Source organism: Coccidioides immitis (genome assembly GCF_000149335.2).
Source record: "Coccidioides immitis RS genomic scaffold supercont3.4, whole genome shotgun sequence".
Classification (NCBI taxonomy): domain Eukaryota; kingdom Fungi; phylum Ascomycota; class Eurotiomycetes; order Onygenales; family Onygenaceae; genus Coccidioides; species Coccidioides immitis.
The window spans coordinates 2203012-2223120 of NW_004504311.1; the positions used below are offsets into that span (position 1 = coordinate 2203012).

Below are 20109 nucleotides of genomic sequence, written 5' to 3' on the forward strand. Positions count from 1 at the left end.
CGCGGGGTCAGGGACGGGCAATTTGGGTATGATGAGGGCTGCGTTGGGCTCAGCAGAGTGGCATTCAAAGCACCTTCGACGGCTTCCCGCGAGGGACCTGCTCTCCGTTGGATGTCCCGGATCGGGCTAGTTAGGGGCTCGCGATTGGGGTTCTGTTTGCCTTAGTGGGACTCTGGAAAAGAGACAAGCAACTTGATTGATTGGACCATGACCGCTGACTGTCGGGATCCCACCTTTTATTTAGGACCTCATACTTGACTTTGATGTCTCGAGTTAGAATTCAACCCTATTCCGAAGTTAACTGTTTTAACTACTTGTGCGCGGGCTGGATAAGCATAGAATAAAATACAGAGTACGATAATAGTGAGCTGCCGAACCAGACAGATTGGCCTGCAATTGTCTCACTAAGGTAATCTGTGCCTGCTGATATTTTCCTCTGGTTTGCTGGGCCTTTACAGAGTACAGGGGGTGGGAAGTGATTATAGATTCATCTAGGCACTTTAGGCTTTAGAAGTAATTGCATGCGGTAATCTCTTCCCCGACCCTCAATAAATCAAGAATCTCCAGGCTGGCGCGGTGCACGATTGCATGCTCCCTGGTGATGGAGGATGCTGTAAGCACCGTTCGACTGGGTGAAGCTTTTATTCTCTCCGCCCTCTTGGTTCGAGAGTTACGGCAACAAGTGGGTGCATGGGATGAGGTCGTGTCACTCAGCTTTCGAACTTCCCTATAGCTTAGTATGAATGATAAGCATACCGTCTCTGTCAGTTTTAATAGACCATCTTGCTCCCTTCCCAATTGATTGAACCCTCTGGCGGTTTGGGGATTTCCAAGGTGGTTTATTAACTCTGTAGGGAGTGCCCCGCAGAGAATCAAGTTTCAACTATCCCGAACTAGTTATCTCAACGGGCCCCTCCAAACTCGCTGTCCTTTCAATGAAGCTAGCTTTATCTTGCTGAACCTGAAGTAGAATCCTTACACCTGGACCTCCTTCCGCAGCACTGTGACGACGGTCACCGGAGAAAGGTATCTGTTCCAAGGTCCCTTGGCATACTGCATAGCCTGGATATCAGCCTTTCGGCCATGAGTTATGGATCTAACGATTTACGTTATAATCCTTGAATAAGACAAACTGGATGATTCTTCTGTAGTCCGTCATTAAACCTTTCCAGCTTCAAGTAGAGCTATCGTGTCCTCATACGCCTTGATAATGGGACCGTACAGCCTTTTTGGATCTTGCGGGGTGCCAACAATAAGCCCTTTCTTCCCATAAGGAAAAAGTATGTCTCGTATGGCTCTACAGAGCGGCTTGACACAGTCAAAACATGGAGGAAATTCCTTCATCAAAATACGCTCAAATCCACCAGCTTCCATGTTGCCTCGTTTGTAAGTTGCAATTTCCTCATAGCTGCCAGTATACCACCTTTTTAGAAGGCTGTTTTTGGGCTGCTCCAGTCCTTGCTTAGATTTTCTCCAGCCGTGACAAGCACACTGCCAGATAAGCACGTAGAAGAAAGACTCAAGATCATGACGATAGGTGTGATCCACATTGAGCAGCACCTCAATAGCCATGAACTCCATCGTTCCTGTTTGGTGTCGTGCACCACTTCGCCCGCTCCCAACCTCCTTGGCAAGGTCAAGGTCAATGAGCATGCCTGACCTGCCGCCAACCCTGTTAGGGTCAGTTATAATTATGTTGTTCTCCGAGACATCCCTATGTAGGATTTTCCCATCAAGGTAGAGAGACCGATGAGCCTTTATTGCATCTTGAAGCGCCATGAGCAGCTCCAAAGGCGATTTATATTCATAAATGGGCCGGCCAGCGGGTGAGACCACCAGGCAGCGGAGGATGCGGTTATCATAAACTTCATCATCCTTGTCAAAGAGGCTAGGTGTATGGACAGACTCAACAGTGAAAGTTAGCTCATTCTCGAACTGTTTTGCTTTCGGTTGCTGGCTGCTGGAACGCGATCGCTTGGCTGCATGTGGTCTGGTGTCGGGTGATCTGCGTTTTCTGGTGAGCGATCGGGATAGCTTACATCGCGATTGCGACTGCGCGAGCGATGAGGCCGCGCTGGTGTTCCTGCTTTGAAAGGTGTGAGGATTGCCGAATGTCAGGCCGCGGCGTAGGTCCGCAATGCTGATGATAGTGCGGTACCCAAGGACTCTCGCGATCCCCTGGACACCTCTCTGGTATGCAAGCTGGAGGAGGTCAACCTCTGGCCGTCGCTTGTCAGATGTCCATGAGAATTTCGCCACACCCTCCACTTTATCGCTGTTCTTTGCAAGAAAACAGGTTGTTCCGCGACATACGATGGCATACTGGGAGCAGAGTGGAGTGGGATCAAGTCGCAGCAATATTTTGTCTGCAATTTCAGAGCCATTGACAGTTATTGTGCGGCTGGCATTCCTGTCTGGGGTGGTGAAGGTATCAAGACCCAGCTCCTCATCACTCATCATCGCGTACCCTAGGACTATACGAAAAAACTGTTCTGAGTCCTTATAAACATCAAACACGCCAGAACTGTAGGGCCCGGAGCGGTCAAACACCCAGGCCTCCATCTTGGTCCCACAGACCGCGAACGCATGCACGAACTGGCGAGCTGGTTGGGCAATAAACACTTCCCGCACATAGCGTGCAAGCTGAAGCAGTGTGCCCTTTGTCCGGATCTCGTCCGATGACTTCTTCAATTCACCTACCACACGGATATCCTTCCAGTCATGTTTCTCTCCCGAATCACCCTGGACCTGTGGACGGGCCTTTAGCAAAAGATCAACCTGTCGCTCTGCCTCCGAGCCGACGAGATCCTTCTTGCTCATTGTCAAGAAGTAGACACCACGCGCGTCCGAGAGGAAGTTGTTCTGGAACCGGAGCCACCAGTCAAGGACAGCATCCTGCACCGGGGGATCAGGGAACTTGGCCCATTCACTTTCCAGGATGCGTTGACAGATGGCATCCACCCTGGCGCTCCAGTCCTTTCCTTCAAAATATTTGGCGAAGAAGCCCCCCACGTCTCGAAAGGTGCACCCACGAATCTCTTCAAATATCCTCCCTTCCACCAGCCGACGCGTCTGCTCAGATCCTTTCTGTGACGATGACGTGAATCTCACTGGCGTAGCATCGAACGAGGGGGGAACGCTCGACGGGGTGGTTTCGCGAGTGCCGATGAGATCAAGCACAGCTCTCCAGATATCTGTATCTGGTGCTTTCTCGAGGACGAGTCGGACGAGTGGGCGATAATGATTGTAGTTGAAATCACACTGTCGTAGGTGCGTGAATAAACCTTCCAGCCCAGAAGCAACATCTTGATTTCTTGTCTTTGTGGGAATGTTAAACGCTGCATCCTGTGTATGTAGGACAGAAAGCAACCTTAGAACACTCTTTCGACAAGTTTCATCTCCTGATTCATCGGTCATGTACACCCGCTCCGCGTCTTGAAGGCGACCCAATATTGGCTGAAGGAAATTATATTCAATTGGATACTTCTTGACAATCTCGTCAAGGGAGGAGTTCGCCATGTTGACTAGAAAATGCTTAGATATAAACACCAAAAAAATATTAAAGATGCCGCAAAAGATAGGCTATATAGTATTCTGTGGGAAACGAGAGAATAGAGCTGGGCGGCGTCAGTTGACTGCTAAAACAACACCAAAGGAAGGATCCCCTCAACTTTACGGGGTAGAACTTACTAGCCTACTTAAGGTGTAAGTATCCCCCTGCGTTTGTCATTCCCTACAGGCCTGGCTGACCCCTGGATGAGCCTAGGGCGGCTTAAGGGCCAGGGGCCAAAGCATTTGCTGTTAGACTGTTCAGTCTATCAAACCGAAAGAAGAAAAAATTCAACAAGAACTTGATATTTCTCAACTGTCTTTAAATTTTATTTTTGAAACTGAATTAGGCCTAAAATGGCCGATTTTATTTCTGAAACATACTGGAATCGCCACCAGACAATAGCTAGCTCTTCATAGTTTATGGTTGCTGAGTCAGCTGAATATAAGTTCCGCAAAGAAACAATTTTTGGGACAGGAGGGATAGCACACAGTGAACAGCAAGCTGGGAACAGCAGCTTTTCCTCCTGTTCTGTGCGCTGTGTGAAAGGGTTGTTGCAAGATGGATGATCAGGCAAACAAGCCCCACAGAAAGTCCAAGGACAAGGGGAAGAAGTCAAAAGACAAGAGCGGTAGGTTCTGCTTCAACAGTGCGCGGAATGCGACGATTCTAATACCGAGTGCATGCTAGGTCCCAATGTGAAAGCCTTCGCAGTTTCACGCCCTGGGCGTTCTCAAAGACAGGCAGCTAGATCCCATGATGTGTGCACCTCCTCCCTGTTCCTACCACACCTGTTTAGACCCCATAGCCTTTGCAGAACGAGCTACTCACCGGCATGTTGGTTTATAGGTTAAAGAAAAGAGACTGCATGTCCCCCTCGTGGACCGCCTCCCTGAGGAGGCGCCTCCTATTGTGGTCGCGGTGGTGGGACCTCCGGGTGTACGTCCTCGACTCTGTTTGGGAGAATCGCGTTTTGGAGGCTGACTCTCTCGCCTTTCTTCGATTTCTAGGTCGGGAAAACCACTCTTATCAAATCCTTGATCAAACGCTACTCGAAGCAGGGACTTAGTTCTCCCACGGGTCCCCTCACAGTTGTGACGTCGAAACGAAGAAGACTCACATTCCTAGAATGTCCCTCGGATTCGCTGGCGAGTATGATCGACGTTGCGAAAATCGCAGATATCGTACTGCTCATGATCGACGGCAATTATGGCTTCGAGATGGAGACCATGGAGTTTCTTAACGCCCTATCAGCCAGTGGAATGCCTGGAAATGTGTTCGGAATCCTTACCCATCTGGATCTATTCAAAAAGATCAGCACCCTTCGGCAGGCGAAGAAGCGACTAAAGCATCGGTTTTGGAGTGAGCTATATCAAGGAGCGAAGCTTTTCTATCTATCCGGAGTCATCAATGGACGCTATCCCGACCGCGAAATCCATAATCTGTCCAGATTCCTGTCTGTCATGAAGAATCCTCGTCCTCTGATTTGGAGAAATTCGCATCCCTACTGTCTGGCAGACAGATTCTTGGACATCACCCCACCGACCGAGATAGAGGAAAATCCTAAATGCGATAGAACCATTGCGCTCTATGGATACCTACGCGGTACGAACTTTCCGGCGGTTGGCGCCAGAGTGCACGTTCCAGGCGTGGGGGATCTTAATGTGTCTTCAATCGAAGCACTGCCGGATCCTTGTCCGACGCCGTACATGGATCAGGCAATAGCGAAGGCAACAGGAAAATCAAACCGGAAGAGATTAGGAGAGAAACAGAAGCTACTCTTTGCACCAATGTCGGACGTTGGCGGTGTTTTGGTTGATAAGGATGCTGTCTACATTGACGTGAAGACTTCGACATTTAATAAAGAGGAGGATGACGAGGATGAGGAACGGGGTCTGGGAGAGCAGCTTGTCATGGGGCTGCAGGGTGAACGAAAACTGCTCGGCGAGACCGCCGCTGGCGTCCGACTCTTCAGAGATGGTGATATTATTGATGCTGGAACTGGCGAAGAAGGGAGAAAGGAAAAAAGAAAGGTCCGGTTTATGGACGGCGAAGCAAATGGCCGGGATATTGTTGATGAAGACGAAGGTTTCGAAAGTGCCGAGGAGGACGAGGAAGAAGAGGAAGAATACGACGACGACGTGGGACCACCACCAGATTTTGATGCACGGTTCAAGAGACAGCAAGATGACTCGGAGCAACCGGACGATGGTGATCTTGCCTTTGCCGATAGTGATTCAGATCTTGGTTCCATATCGTCAGTGGAGGATCAAGACCTGGAAAGCGCGCCAAGTGATTACGAAGATGAGGATGATGGGACTATGCATTGGAAAGAAAATCTGACGGCTCAGGCAAAAGAGCTGTTTAAAAAGCCGGCATATCGTATTGCTGAACTCACCCGTATGCTGTACGATAACTCGATACCTGCGGAGGATGTCGCGAGAAAGTGGCGCGGAGATGATCTCCCGCGGTCTGGTGAGGAACAGGAGGAAGATGCTGATGATTTTTTCAAGAAAACGAATGTAGAGAAGCAAGAGCTTGATGACCGGACGATTCCAATCTTCGATTATGAAGAACTTGAACAGAAGTGGCAAGATGAGGAAAATCTGGAGCTTTTACGGCAGCGGTTCGCCAGCGTTAAATTTTCCGAACACGCATCAGGTGACGAAGAAGGTTTTGATGAAGATGAGGACGGTGACAGCGATTCCGAAGGAGACGGGGCTTTTGAGGACCTTGAGACCGGCGAAGTGGTGAGTGGGCAACCGGGAAGTGGTGACGATGAGGAAGAGGAGGGCGACGATGAGGAGAGCGGCGCGGAAGGCCTTGAAGCAGAACGTGAGAAGAATGCCAGAAGAAAAGAAGAGCTCAAATTGCGATTCGAGGAAGAGGATAGGGAGGGGTTTTCTAACGCGAAAGAGGGCACCCGGGGTGATGGAGACGAAGAACAATTTGGCGAGGACGAGTGGTATGATGCACAGAAAGCAGCACTACAAAAACAACTCGACATTAATCGAGCCGAGTTTGATAACTTGGATTCGCTCTCCAGAGCCAGGGCTGAAGGATATAGAGCCGGGACATATGCACGAATTGTGCTGGAGAATGTTCCCTGTGAATTCTCCACGGGGTTTAATCCCCGTTTTCCAGTCATCGTGGGAGGCTTAGCACCCACAGAGGAGCGGTTCGGTTTCGTCCAAGTTAGGATTAAGAGGCACCGATGGCACAAAAAAATCCTCAAGACCAACGATCCGTTAATCTTCTCCCTTGGCTGGCGACGATTCCAGACCCTCCCTATTTACAGCATCTCGGATTCTCGAACCCGAAACAGAATGTTGAAATATACCCCGGAGCATATGCATTGTTTTGGAACTTTCTACGGCCCACTAGTTGCACCTAACACCGGCTTCTGCTGCGTCCAGTCATTCTCGAACAAAAATCCGGGATTCAGAATAGCTGCCACCGGAGTCGTATTAAGTGTCGATGAAGGCTGCGAGATTGTGAAGAAGCTGAAGCTCACCGGTTATCCATATAAAATCTTCCGAAATACGGCTTTTATTAAGGACATGTTCAATTCCGCCCTTGAAATTGCCAAGTTCGAAGGCGCAGCTATTCGCACAGTGTCTGGCATTCGAGGACAGATTAAACGTGCTCTCAGCAAACCCGAAGGTCATTTCCGTGCCACATTTGAAGATAAGATTCTCATGAGCGATATCGTTTTCTTGCGTACTTGGTACCCGATTAAACCGGCCCGATTCTACAACCCAGTAACCAACCTCCTTGACGTCGAAGACGGAGAGGGCAAGGGAGGATGGAAGAGCATGCGTTTAACAGGCGAAGTGCGGCGTGACCAGGGCATTCCAACTCCCCTTGAGAAAGATTCCGCATATCGCCCCATCGACCGGCCCACCAGGCACTTTAACCCGCTCCGCGTCCCAAGACAACTTGCCTCGGATCTCCCTTTCAAATCCCAGATTGTCCAAATGCGACCCCGCAAGAAGGAGACGTATATGCAGAAGCGAGCTGTGGTTTTGGGCGGGGAAGAAAAGAAGGCCCGAGACCTGTTGCAAAAGCTGACGACGTTGCGTAATGAGAAGGTTGCAAAGAGGCAGGCGGCACAGGAGGAACGACGAAAGGTATATCGTGCCAAGGTGGCGGAGAGTTTAGAGAAGAAGGCGGCTAGAGAGAAGAGGGAAAAGGGCGAATTTTGGAGTCGCGAGGGCAAGAAGCGGAAGAACGAGGGCGGAGACGGAGGCGGTGGGAAGAAGAGAAAGTGATGATCTGTATAGTATGGCACGCGGTTCAATACTGGCGTTTGTGATATGAAAAAGGAACAAAAAGCGACCTGGGTTTGGGTTCGATGTTAGACATATACACCTTTAGGGTACTCATGAATGATACATTTAATTGTTTTCAGTCATCGCTCAGAAAAAGCGAGAACTGTGTACTCCGTATACTATTGGCGGCACCACAGATCACGACAGGACAATACAACAAGAAGCACCATCACCAATTGACCAGGACTCAGAACGCCATTCTTAACGCCAGAGAACTCCACCCAAAGACCATACCATCCGTACACTAGCCCTGCATTGTCTGCCAGAAGTAATTCGCATAAAAGAGTCGTGAGAATTTGGGATCTATATTCACAACATGAACATCTCCCTTTCGACTATTCCGAATGATGGCCTTGGTATAGTTCCCCGACTCATCAGCCTCGACATCGATTCCCAGCGAGCGGTAGATCTTGAGCCGTAATCTGTGTAAAAAAAAAAAAAAAAAAAAAGGGAAGTTAGCACTTGGCGGGCCTGCCTCAGGGTAGATAGCTTTGCTCACATCGTCGCATCATCCGCCTCTCGCTCCCTTCTCACCTGCTCATCCCCTTCTAGGCCTTGAGCATCGAGCTCTGCCAACCTAGCTTTCAACGCCTCGAGCTCGGCCTCCAACCTTTCACTCTCGATCTCAAGTTCCGAAGCCGCCTTCGCAATTCGAAATTTTTTCGTGTCCAGTTCTACTATGGACGCAGCATGACGGGCTGGATCGTGAGACGCGACGGTCTCGTTGTGCTGGGCAGTAAGTGTGTTGAGGCTTCGGGCTAGTTTGCGGAGGGAGATTTCTGCATCGCGGATGCGGAGGTCGCGGGACTGCTGAAGGGAGGAGAGGGAGTCGTTGATGCGCGTAACGGTTTGTTTGTCAGGCTGGATGTTGAAGTTGGTAACGGTGTGGTGGATCAGCTTGAGAAGAGAGTCAGCGAAGTGTCCAGTCTGCTTGAGGGGTTGCGGGAGCCGTACCGTGGCTGGGTCTTCTTCAAGAAGCATTTTGGCAGGCCAACCAAAGCAATTGATGTTATACTTGATGCTCTACTCGACAATTTTTCAGGAACAGCTCCAGATGCGTCTCGACGGCTGGTTCTCTGCGGTGCCCGCTGGCCGCTGCTCTGCTGCTCACGATGCCCACTTTCGCCCGAAGTGGTTTTCGTGATGAGGTCAGCAGCTGGCTTAGCCGTGTTGACGTTTTGCCCGTTCTAGAAAAGCGCCGGCCCCGGGCAGGTGAACCCGCACCGCCACAGGTGGCCGCAAAAACAACCTTCTCGCCGTCTTTGTTTCGAATCAGCCAGCAAAGTTCGACGAAGGCGAGCCTGTCTGTCTCCTGTCCTCTGCACTCCTTGAGTCACCGAGAAGGCTAGTAAGCCATGGCCTCACAACTTCCATGTAGGTCTAGCCCCTGCCAGTCTCCAGGCAAATTGGTTCCGCAGACTTCACTAACCGGTTTCATAGATGCGGCGGATGCAGAAAGGTAAGAAGACTGCAGTTCTCGCCAGGCTCTCAACATACGCCGTTAGCGAAGCCGAGTTTAGTTATTTCTTTTTGACAGTTGGGGAACGTGGTCTGACTTGATACAGCCCGCTGAAACCTGCGGAACTCCAGGTTCTACGAGCACAGTATGAGAAGGAGGGCGAGTACGTCGGAGTACAAACCAAATTCAATTACGCTTGGGTATGTTCTACAGCTGTTGAAGCCCTGGTTCTCTGCCACTGACCACGCAACGTCCATAGGGCTTAATTAAATCCAACTCTCGTCCGGAGCAACAAGAAGGCGTCCGGTTACTGTCAGAGATCTTCCGCACCGCTCCCGAACGAAGGCGTGAATGCCTTTATTATCTTGCTCTTGGCAACTATAAACTGGGTAACTACGGCGAAGCACGAAGATACAATGACCTCCTGCTCGATCACGAGCCCCAGAACCTGCAGGCTGCGAGTCTACGGTCGCTAATTGACGATAAAGTTGCGAAAGAGGGACTTGTGGGTGTTGCGATTCTAGGCGGTGTGGCCCTTGCGGCAGGCCTAGTTGGTGGTCTTATTATGAAGGGAGCAAAGAGACGCTAAGGAGCCACAAGTATCTGTGTGTCCCAACATCACAGCCTGTCCTACCTTGATTTGTGCCGCCAGTTGAGAAGCGAAGTGGGCATTGGAAAGGCGTTTCTTGGTGCATTGTCTTGTATTCTTTGTTTGAGCACGATCACCTGCTGTCAATTTTTTCCTTTTTTGTCTTCAATGAGCTTTGCTGGCTTCATCATACCCTTTTGGATTACTACATACTAATTCGTATATGTTACTGTACATATGTCCTATGAACCTGCTACTGAATGCCTAGCAAACCCCAGGCTTGCTCCCCCTTCACATCTGGCCAGCCCATCACCCCTCTTTGCTGTCACTCTCGGTCTTCTCATTCACACTCTCCCTCTCCCATTCACCTCACTTCCCCCCGTTGTTCACTCCTCTCCGTTTCTCTCCTCGGCCTCGGCAACCTTCCAAGTCCCAAGACATACCACGTGATCGCTGTGGCGGAGTTCCAATGCTTACCTCAGCAGGAGTTAGCTCAGTCCAACGTCATGCGGCAGTCCGGCTGGCAACTTCGCTGCTGGACGATGAGCAGCTGAGCAACAGCCGACGACGAGACGCAGAGAGGCACAAGTCTCCTTCGAGCCGCCGGCTATCTTGCACTTCGCTGTCCCAGGCCAGTTTTCAGGGCACCTCAGGTCGCCTATCTCTGATGAGCCCGTCCGACCTTACCCGTGCCGCACTTTGTTTCCCCTCGAGCAAACTTACTACTGTTAAACAGCTCCAAGCACCACCCGTTCCTTTCCGTCCTGCAGAGGAAACATTTCCAGAAGAGCCTCCGGGTTATACATATATCATTTAAAAAGGAACTTTGCGAGCGTTATAACTTTGTGCTAAGGGTACCAGATACTCCGCACATGTCTCCTGCCACCCCGTATCTCCCAACCCTGTGACACAACTTTCTCACTAGATGCCCAGTCTCAGGTTCTATTAAATCATTAATTGAAGGACACCTTTTGCCGTTGAATTTCCATTTTGCTTTCTTTTCTACATGATTCCGCAGACATGGCGGACACAATAAACGCGACCATGATCTACTGCCACCAGTGTTCACAGCGATGGCCGAGAAGTGAGCATGGGCTGTCATGTCCTCACTGTCAGTCTGAATTTGTGGAGTTTATTGTAAGTGCTCTCTCCTGCAGTGATTGCTATGCTGTTTTATGTGGCTTTTTGCTAACAAAATTGCTAGGGGGAGGACGAGCCCCTCCCTAGAGATTCCCCCTCGCCGCCCCAAGAGCCGATTAACGACCACTATGGCATGCCCCAGAACCCGTTCGAACAGTACTTAGGAGAGAACATAACCCGGCACCAATATCGCTCCGGCGATGGCAGAGTTACATATACCAGCACCACTATCCGCTCCCCGATGAGAGGGATGCCCTTCCAGCGACAACCTCCTCAAGGCATGCCAGGGTCCGATCCTTTAATACCTCTTTTTGCGAATCTTAATGCTCTATTTCAAGGAATAGTCGCCTCTGGAAACCAGCCGCAACCACTTCCTGCAAATGAACCTCCAGGGATCAGAAGCGACTTTAGGGGCCAGCAGAATCACGGTGAAGAGCATACGACCCCAGTTGCGACTGTAGATGAGTAAGCTCTATCTCTCTTCTAACTTTGAGTATCAGGCTAACATCGGTATTAGTATATTAAGAATGCTCCAACAAGATTTCATGGAACGCAACGCCAGACCGCGAGATCCATCTGGTCGAATAGGGGGTGTGCCTCTTGTTGCGCCAAATCCACTTGAGATTGTGGCGCGAATAATGGGGTTGGGGCGTCACGGTGACGCGGTTTATTCTCAAGAGGAGCTCGACCGCGTAATATCAGAACTAATAGAGCAAACAGCCAACAGTAATGCACCCGGACCCGCGTCGGAGGAAGCCATTCAAGCCCTGCCGAAGAAGCAAGTTGATAAGACGATGTTGGGTCATGATGGTAAAGCAGAATGCTCTATATGCATGGACTCTGTACAAATCGAAGAAGAAGTCACCGAATTACCATGCAAGCACTGGTTCCATGGAAACTGCATCTCGGCGTGGTTAGTTGAACATGATACATGCCCGCACTGCCGCAGAGGAATAATGGAGACCTATCGACAAAATCAGTCGTCCCAGGATTCTGCTGCTTCACAGTCATCGTCTTCACCGCCTGGGTTGGGCAGCAGATCAAACCCGTATATCGTATCCGACGACCCGTCAGAATCAAATGGCGCACATAACAATCAGCAACCTCCGTCAGGTGGCGGTGGGAATGGTCGATTTGCTTGGTGGATGAGGACTCACTTCGGTGGGGGTGGCAATAGCGGTAGCTAATAAGTATTGATGCCAAAAATAAAATTTGCAATATTCGGATGGTTGTTTCCTGTGGCATTTTAAGCGATGATTTTTATCGGAAAAAAAAAGACTTTTTGTTGATGATGGCATGAAATAACTTTATGGTTGATGGCGCACCGGGCATAGGATGTTTTGTCTTATATTAATTGGCGTGCAACATTTAGGAAATTGGAGGCGGTTCTCGCCCGAGTTTATATATTCTCGCGACAATTCTTTCACAGCGATGTATACCCAATCCAAAATTCTTGTCGAAAAATCGAACCATCCTCTGATGTATCTAATTGATCTTCAAATTCTCCAAGTCGATCTCCAATCCCCCCGGCCCTTCTCCCTTCGCAACTCTCTCCAAGATACCCTTCATGACATTTCCCACCCATTCGAAATCCTCTAGCTCAAGGTAGATCTGCGCACTCAGTCGAGCCCACATCCACGCGCCCACATGGAACACGGGAAGCATCGTGTTATGTTTATATGTCAGTTCCTTTTCGATCCATCGCGCCAGCGGCTCGACGGAAGACAGCTTAATGACAGGGTACCCTTTGTTTCCCTCATGATGCGCACCAGTACCATCATCTACAGCAATAGGCAGACGCACATTAACTAAGGCGCAGCGACGGAACTGACTGGCACCGCGGGTTGTCTGCATCTCAGCACCCGGCTCACAGAGGACATCCGTGCCGAGAATTTTGGCCACGAGATTCCCCGCTTCGAAGGCTAGGTTCTCGCAGTACTCCATGATGCGGGCTTCTCCGCCGCAGACTTCCTGGCGGAACTTAAGGGCGGCAGGGATGCAGAAGTAGGGAATATCGTTGTTCGTGGCGACGTATTCGAAGAGGTGTTCGAAGGCGGATTTGGAGCCACCGGGAGGAAGGACGGAGGGGAAACGTATGGGCTTGGAGGAACGTGGGACAGCGTCGGAGAGGACATCGGGGGCAGGTTGGAAGCCCCATGATGTGGGGAGGGTGGTGCGGATGAGGTGTTGGTTTCGGACGGGGACGTGGAAGACGGCGCTCCCACGGGGGGTGTAGAGCCATCTGGAGAGGAATTGTCGGTTTGTGCTGGCGAGGAACGCGAGGAAGAGGTGATACTTACTTGTGGCAATTGCTCACGAAGAAATCTGCGTTTAATTTCGCGAGGTCTAAGGGAATTTGTCCAACCCCGTGAGCGCCGTCGATGCAGGATAGTATACCTTCTTCGCGACAGGTTTCCACCAGCCTTTCAAACGGGAGCCGCAAGCCTGGCTGGCTGGCGATGGTATCAAACAGAGCAATCCTGACATTCAATCCTTCTGCTCTCGCCTTCCTCACGACGTCCGTGAATCTTTGAATGATATCATCATGTGTGCATGGAAATTCCAGCATGATCTTTCTGGCCTTCAGAGGCGTTACCTCCGCCAGATACGCAATCGTCTTCTCACAAGCACCATAGATGCAGGAGAAATACACAATAATATCACCAGGCTTGTACACCAAGTTCCGCAGAACGACATTCACCCCGGTGGTGGCATTTTTGACGTAGACCACTTCATTCATGGGCACGTTGAGGTACTTGGCCAACGCAGCACGAGAGTTATCGATGTATCCAGGACTGGCATACCGAATGAATGTATCAGGTATGCCATCCAACTCGTCCTCGAATCTCTGCCGTTCCTCGCGGACGGCATGGGGGAAAGTTCCGAAGGAGCCTACGACCTGGTCAGAACGTCATCGTTCACTCTCATCGTAGAAAGACATGACAAGCAGAAACACAGATAGGGATGCAATGTCCTATACCATGATTTAAATTCGTCCAATCTGGGTGCAGCGGGAACAGCTTTCGCATGGGTTTCCCAAAGGCAACCATCTTGTTGTCAGAGGCGGCTGGCGATAATGATCCCATTGCTGCTTTTCTTTCCCTTCAAATGGACGCTCCCCTTTCTGTGAATCTCTCACGTCTCCTTAATAACTGAGGTTCAGAGGGATACTGGACGTACTGTCAAGAACAAAAACGCAGGCTTCTGTAGATAATGCCTATGATCATTGATGGTCAAGTCAGACCTCACTCTACCGAGCCACGGATGTGTCGTCCTTCTTGTAGGAGCAATCAATTGTGACTCACCCCCTCTTTGTGATATTGAATATGGAGCTTCCCCCTCCCATAAAATCGGTTACGGCCGTCACAGCTCCGCCGAACGGGGCATCAAACCATGTGGAACGCAAGGGCGTGAGCTTAACTTGTTATCAGATGCAGAAACCGGCTTGGCAGACGGCTGGACTCGGAAAGGCAGATCGCGTCGCTGGAGGAGCAGAGACCAAGAATGAGGTTGACATGGAAGGCCGGTCCCGTATCCCACCATTCCAACTACCTTGAAAACATGGAAAAGAAGGTCCGGCTTTTTCTAAGTTTTTTTTCAGAGTGGGGTGAATGATCCCACGGGTGTTCTGCGGAAACTATGGCGGCAGTCCCAAATCGCTGCATGAGAAAGGAGAGGTCCACGAGAAAGGATTTGCATTAGTCTAGCATATAGAGAATTGCTTTAGCTGGAGATGGAAATGAGCATCAAATGCATTGTCGCATACAGTACATCAAGGCGACACCAGGTACTTCGTGATGAGTCGGGATCAGCAGCATATGCAACTACACACAATCACATCAAACTAGGGGGAAAAAGGAAAAAAAGAAAAAAAAAAAGGAAACAGATATAAATGTAGAAAACTATTCTTACAAAACCAGGCGCCAAAGGCCAGAATGACAACAGAAAAATGCCGCGTGAAAATCGCTTGTCTTGCCCGCTGACAATGCTGGAATACGTAGGTTTTGCTTCAAGTCACCAAACTTCTCCCCAGTCGCACGCATTTACCGTTTTCCCTTCTTCTTGGAGACGACCTTGAACGCTGTGTTTCCATCATCCCGATGAGCATTGGCGGAACCCTTCTTAGCAACCTCGTTCCACCCATCGGAAGCGCCCTTGGAGTCCGATAAACCAGCACCAAACATATTTCCGCCAGTGGTCGGGATCGGATCAACGATTCCCTTGTCCGCAAGCTTGCGGCGGCGAACAAACTCTTCGGCGAATCGGCGACCATCAAGGGTCTGGGAGTTGGCATAGACACAATCCGAGATGATCTCGGTCTCTGGCGGAAGAAGGAGAAGTTGTTGAACGAAATCATCAACTGTTACCGCCAAGGTCAATGAGAAGGATCACAATTGCCTTTTTACTAATATGAAAACTTACCATTGATAGCACTATTCAATCCGGCACCCAATGCAAGCTTGGCCCATTTCGACAGTTCCTCAGTCGCCCTGTTTGGGTTGGCGGGTGCTGCAACAGTGGTTGACCGCGTAACTGTGACCGGTCTCGGTTTGGCGGGAGAGGCTACAGGTGCAGCACTAGTGACAGCCCGCGTGGGCGCTGGAGGAGCGGCTGGTGCTTTTGCTTTCCCACCGGCTCCAACTGTCGTCCAAGCACCGCCAGACGATGCTTGAGTTGGAGGGGCAACCTTGCTCGCAAGGTCGGCATAACGCTTACCTGCGGATGTGGCGGCGGTACTCACTGCATTAGCTTGTGTGTTTGCTGCAGCAAGGCGTTGCTTACGGGCCTCCTCTTCCTTTTGGATTTGTGCTAAGGTCTTCTTTGGTGCAGTTGCACCTGGGGTTGAGGGTTTTCCAGCGATGGGTTTCGCCCAGACAGAGCCAGTTGGGGTTGGGGTAGCAGGAGATCCAGCACTCGCCCAATTGGCTGTTGACGGAAGACCGGGGACAGGCGGTGGTGGCTGGTTGGCGCGCTCTTGTTCAGCAAGTGCACGACGAGCGGCAGCAGCAGCCTCTTCCAACTTGGCGGCCTTGCGAGCTTCAGCTTCTTGAATTTCTTTCAGGGACGGTCCCTTCGGCATCTCAGTTGCTTGTGTTGCCCAAGGTGCAATAGATGTGGTTTGGGCTTCGGCAGCAGGTGTTTGACTCTGTGACCGTGATCCTGCAGCTAAGGTGTCTGCAATATTCTGTTTCCTTTGCGCAGCTGGGGCCGGAAGAGGGGACTGAGAAGGCGGTGGAGGGAATGGCTGCGGCATTCCATTATCAACCTTTTGCCAGGGGGACTCCTGCTGGACGGCCGGTGCTTGGGCTTGTTGGATCTGTTGTTGCAACCTTTGCGCCGTTGCGGCATTCTGCACCTGCTGTGTAAGAGAAAGTGGGGTCTCGTTGCTGGCCGGTACGGTTTGCGACTGTTGAGCCTGAGCATTAAGCATGGAGGCTATCTCTTCTTCGTGTCCAGGGTCCATCGCAGGAGCTGGTGGGTGGGTTGGGAGTCCCTCAGTTTTACGCGCTGGTATCTCTTCATCCGCACCTCTCAGCGCATGAAATTGGCGCAGGCGCTCCTCACGGGCTTGCTGGTCAAAGATAGAATCAGTTTGGCCTTTATTAAATTGATCTTGTTCCTGCTGGAGATGCGCTCGATCTTGCAACATTGTTGTCACCGCTTCAGGATGCACGGGGCCTTCGGGTTGCCTTGCTGCAAAGGAAGGGCCAGTACCGAAATGATACTGCCCGGTGCGGTTGATATTCAAACGATCAAGTAAAGTGGGCAGCTGATCTTGAGTTCCAATAGGCTCTTGAATAGGCATCTGAGGTGCAACATTTGGCATCGCACCTGGCCTCGTCTGCGGATCGAAATATCCAGGAAGGGGCTGTGGAGGCTGGATTGGAGCCTGCATGGTAGGAGGGGGTTGGTATGTTGCCGGTGAAGTGATACTACCATAACTCGGCTGACTCTGAAGACTGTGGGCGCTAGAATGATGTTGCAGCTGTGGATGTATTGTATGGGCGGGATTTTGGAACTGCATCTGTTTTAGCAGCGCTTGCTGTTGTGCCAAGTGCTCCTTTTGACGAGCCATCATGTACTGTTCTTCCTGCTTTCGTCGTTCTAGTGCATTCTGCTGCTCGGCTGTCAAAGTTGTACCGAAGCTTGGGAAGCTGTTAGCAAACGGAGGCTGGACAACGCCACTTTGTGAACTCGAAGACCATGGAGCTTGAGTGGTTGGAGGACCGTGAGGAACGCCAATTTGTGGAACAAGGAAAGGTTCTCGAGAATTGCCAATACGTCGAACAAGTTGGCCCAATGGTTCATACTCAGCGTCTTCGAGTTTCTTAACTTGAAGCTCTGCGGTGAAGAAACCAGCCTTGAACCAATCATGCATTTCAAGGCCAGACCACGGTCCCTGAGTGTTTCCCTTGTGGTCGCGATAGATCCACCGCATGCGATCGGGCATGACCATTTGTCTCTGCTGAGCAGCTGGGAGTTGATTCGCAGAAGGAGTGCCGCCGCACTGACCAGAACCTTGATTCACCTGGGAGCTGCCTTCCGGTGGTGGCTGGCTTACGGAAACCGAACCTTGTCCAACAGCTGAGACTGGGGTCTGAGATGCAGAAACAGTAGCGGAGTGATTCGCGCTTGGTTTCTCAGTCATAAAAGGGTCTAGTCAAAAAGTTAGTGAATCGGATCGGATCAAAAATGCAACATTGACGAAGACTACTCACCCTGTGGTCTTGCGGCTCCTTCATTTCCCGGAAGATCGGATCGTGACTGTTCACGCATTTGGTCTTGCATTGCAGGTGGGAAAAGGGATCCAAGCTTACTAGGTCGAGTGTTTGTAGCGCTCGAAAGGTTGGTGTGTGATCCAAAAAATCCACCAGCCCCCAGAGATGACAAACTAGGAGACTGCAGCTCGGACATTGGACCAAAAATAGGATCACCGAATGCACCCATAAATGCGGATCTCTCCCGAGTGGGAGTGCCTGTTGTAGCTGAGGTTGGCCAACCCGCAGATGTAGCAAGCGGAGGAAGGCCGCCGAGACCGCCCAGTCCCGAAAAGTTTCGATTTCCTCCTACACTCGATGTTTGGCTTCGATCTCCAGCTGTAATGTCACCAGTTGCCGCACTCCTAGGAAAAGAACCAAATGCTGAAGGGCCAGAGTCCTCACGGAGTTCAGTAAGACTCGGCAAATGCGCATGCTGTATATCGGATCCATTCGTGGCAACCTCGTCCGCATCACCCCGCTCTTCATGCGGGGATTGGTATGGGTTGGTATGAGTCGGGCTCATAGGCTCGTGGCCATGGAGCCGGCTGGGAGTATGAGTGGAGGAGGGCAGGCCGAACGACGACAACCCAAACTGATCAATTCCAGTACTAGGAGGATTCAAATCCTGTCCACCAAGAGCAGCACTCCCACTTCTAGGTTCTTCAAACGGATTGGTGTCGCTACGCGCCGGACGAGTCTGTACAACCTCCGGTTGGCTTGGTGGAGGATTATCGTTCTCCGTTTCGGGTAGACGGTCGAGGATAGATGGTTTCTCCTTGGAGTTCGTACCCATATCCTCTGAACTGCTCTTAGACAACAGATTCTTAAAGCGACTCTCACCTCGTAAACTTCCAAAGCTAGTTTTCTTCTCCGCAGTCGGCGACGCTATGGGTCCAAGTGAAAAGTTTCCAAATGAGCCCATCGGAGAGAAAGCAGAACCATGTGAGCCGGTCGGCCACGGCGAGGAGGTGCTAGTTCCAAGGGGATTGGTAGCGCTACGTTTCAAAGTCCCGAATGGAGAAGTGATGTCTAGCGGTGCATCACGATTCGAACTCTCTTGTTCCTTCTCCTCCAGCTTTGAATTTGATATAGAATCACGGAAATCAGTCTTTCGACGCAAAAGAGATGGAGGCGGAGTGGCCGTGTTTGCTTCATCACGAAACATACGAGTGTTTCCGGTCGGAGACATTGTGTTTGCCAGGGAGTCTCCAGTGCCTCGTCGCCGAGGACCAGGTCGGCCGGTGCCCGGTGACGAGGTATTGAAGGAATTCATATGGCCTTGCGAGTGGGAAAACGAAGCCTTACGACCCATTGAGCCCCCAGGCGCGTTGCCATCCTTTGAAACGTTCTGCGGGGGAGGTTTAAGTGGAGAGTTGACGGAGCTGGAAAATAGCTGAACAAAAAGTCAGGAACGCTTATCCTAATAAGTTGTCGATAAGGAGGGGGGAAAGGAACAAACATCTTTCTCTTCCTGGGTCATGTTCATCAAACCCAGAGGCTCTATCCTCCCACCGTGATCCCAACACACTTCGGGACCCGCATGGCTGTCTTTGAAATCTTCTCTTTTGCCCCAACCACCGTTTGTGGCAGGGGTTTCCTCCAAAGGATTCCAGTCCGCCATAAAATAATCCGTTACATTCTTCCCCCACTCCTTGGATTCCTTTTGGTTTTTGTAAAAGTTGAGGAGCTGATCTTTGGAGTATCGACTATCGTTTCCACTCCCGCCACGCAACGCACCAGACTGATAACTTGAATTCAGGTGAGGAGGTATGTATGCCGGGGCGGTAGGGGTAGCGGATGCGCCCGAGGTTGTCTGCGCACCGTCCCGGCTGTGAGATGTGTTGGTTGCGAGAGACGGCCGACGAAATGTCTGCGTGGCTCCATTAAGACGATTTCGAGACCTGCAATGACGTGGGAGTTTAGCTCAAATGTACCGGCGACACAAAGCCGGGCCTGACAGCACGTAGAGTGGAGGATTGGGACGCGTTGATAGAGCAGAAGCACGGTGGTGTGGAGAAAAAAGGGGGAGTCTTTGTCTTACCATTCTCCGCTGCTCAAGCCGTCTCTTCTCGAGGAGTCTGTGTTGCCAGCCGCAGCAGAGGCAAAGGTGGATGGAAGTGGTGAAGGCATGATGAGACAGAAAGGATCTATTCTGTTATCCCAATCGCTAAACGAAAGCAGGTATAAAAGCCGCTTTGAGCTGGGTTCAGGTGTTGTGGCGGCTAGGGCAATCCGGGCTGGGGGATCGAGGCAAAGACGATGCGAATTAGAAGAAGCAA

General features: G+C 50.9%; 7 protein-coding genes across 7 annotated transcripts; 3 read left to right on the top strand and 4 right to left on the bottom strand.

Annotated features, from left to right (window-relative positions):
• Positions 1–386: 386 nt before the first annotated feature.
• On the bottom strand, positions 387–3800 carry CIMG_05059 (uncharacterized protein). The gene is made up of 2 exons (XM_001245617.2): positions 3672–3800; positions 387–3617 (listed from the first exon to the last, which is right to left on the bottom strand). The coding sequence occupies exon 2, from the start codon at positions 3517–3519 to the stop codon at positions 1159–1161; it is 2361 nt and encodes a 786-aa protein (XP_001245618.2). The 5' UTR covers positions 3520–3617; positions 3672–3800; the 3' UTR covers positions 387–1158.
• A 248-nt stretch (positions 3801–4048) lies between these two features.
• Positions 4049–8279, top strand: CIMG_05061 (ribosome biogenesis protein). Its single transcript, XM_001245619.2, has 4 exons — positions 4049–4181; positions 4241–4311; positions 4400–4489; positions 4561–8279. The coding sequence occupies exons 1-4, from the start codon at positions 4112–4114 to the stop codon at positions 7819–7821; spliced, it is 3492 nt and encodes a 1163-aa protein (XP_001245620.1). The 5' UTR covers positions 4049–4111; the 3' UTR covers positions 7822–8279.
• Positions 7927–8970, bottom strand: CIMG_05062 (uncharacterized protein). The gene is made up of 3 exons (XM_001245620.2): positions 8836–8970; positions 8381–8778; positions 7927–8303 (listed from the first exon to the last, which is right to left on the bottom strand). Exons 1-3 carry the CDS (start codon positions 8860–8862, stop codon positions 8126–8128), a joined length of 603 nt encoding a protein of 200 aa, XP_001245621.1. The 5' UTR covers positions 8863–8970; the 3' UTR covers positions 7927–8125.
• Positions 8971–9171: 201 nt separating this feature from the next.
• Positions 9172–10219, top strand: CIMG_05063 (mitochondria fission 1 protein). Its single transcript, XM_001245621.2, has 4 exons — positions 9172–9255; positions 9322–9340; positions 9447–9540; positions 9600–10219. The coding sequence occupies exons 1-4, from the start codon at positions 9237–9239 to the stop codon at positions 9927–9929; spliced, it is 462 nt and encodes a 153-aa protein (XP_001245622.1). The 5' UTR covers positions 9172–9236; the 3' UTR covers positions 9930–10219.
• Positions 10220–10476: 257 nt separating this feature from the next.
• Positions 10477–12475, top strand: CIMG_05064 (uncharacterized protein). The gene is made up of 3 exons (XM_001245622.2): positions 10477–11066; positions 11134–11534; positions 11587–12475. Exons 1-3 carry the CDS (start codon positions 10950–10952, stop codon positions 12254–12256), a joined length of 1188 nt encoding a protein of 395 aa, XP_001245623.1. The 5' UTR covers positions 10477–10949; the 3' UTR covers positions 12257–12475.
• On the bottom strand, positions 12376–14423 carry CIMG_11468 (aminotransferase). Its single transcript, XM_012358467.1, has 3 exons — positions 14050–14423; positions 13370–13961; positions 12376–13311 (listed from the first exon to the last, which is right to left on the bottom strand). Exons 1-3 carry the CDS (start codon positions 14153–14155, stop codon positions 12555–12557), a joined length of 1455 nt encoding a protein of 484 aa, XP_012213890.1. The 5' UTR covers positions 14156–14423; the 3' UTR covers positions 12376–12554.
• Positions 14424–14950: 527 nt separating this feature from the next.
• CIMG_11469 (GYF domain-containing protein) lies at positions 14951–19960 on the bottom strand (the record flags this gene model as incomplete). The annotated part of the gene is made up of 5 exons (XM_001245625.2): positions 14951–15429; positions 15492–17726; positions 17789–19223; positions 19290–19731; positions 19872–19960. The coding sequence occupies 5 exons, from the start codon at positions 19958–19960 to the stop codon at positions 15113–15115; spliced, it is 4518 nt and encodes a 1505-aa protein (XP_001245626.2). The 3' UTR covers positions 14951–15112.
• Between the last annotated feature and the right edge of the window lie 149 nt (positions 19961–20109).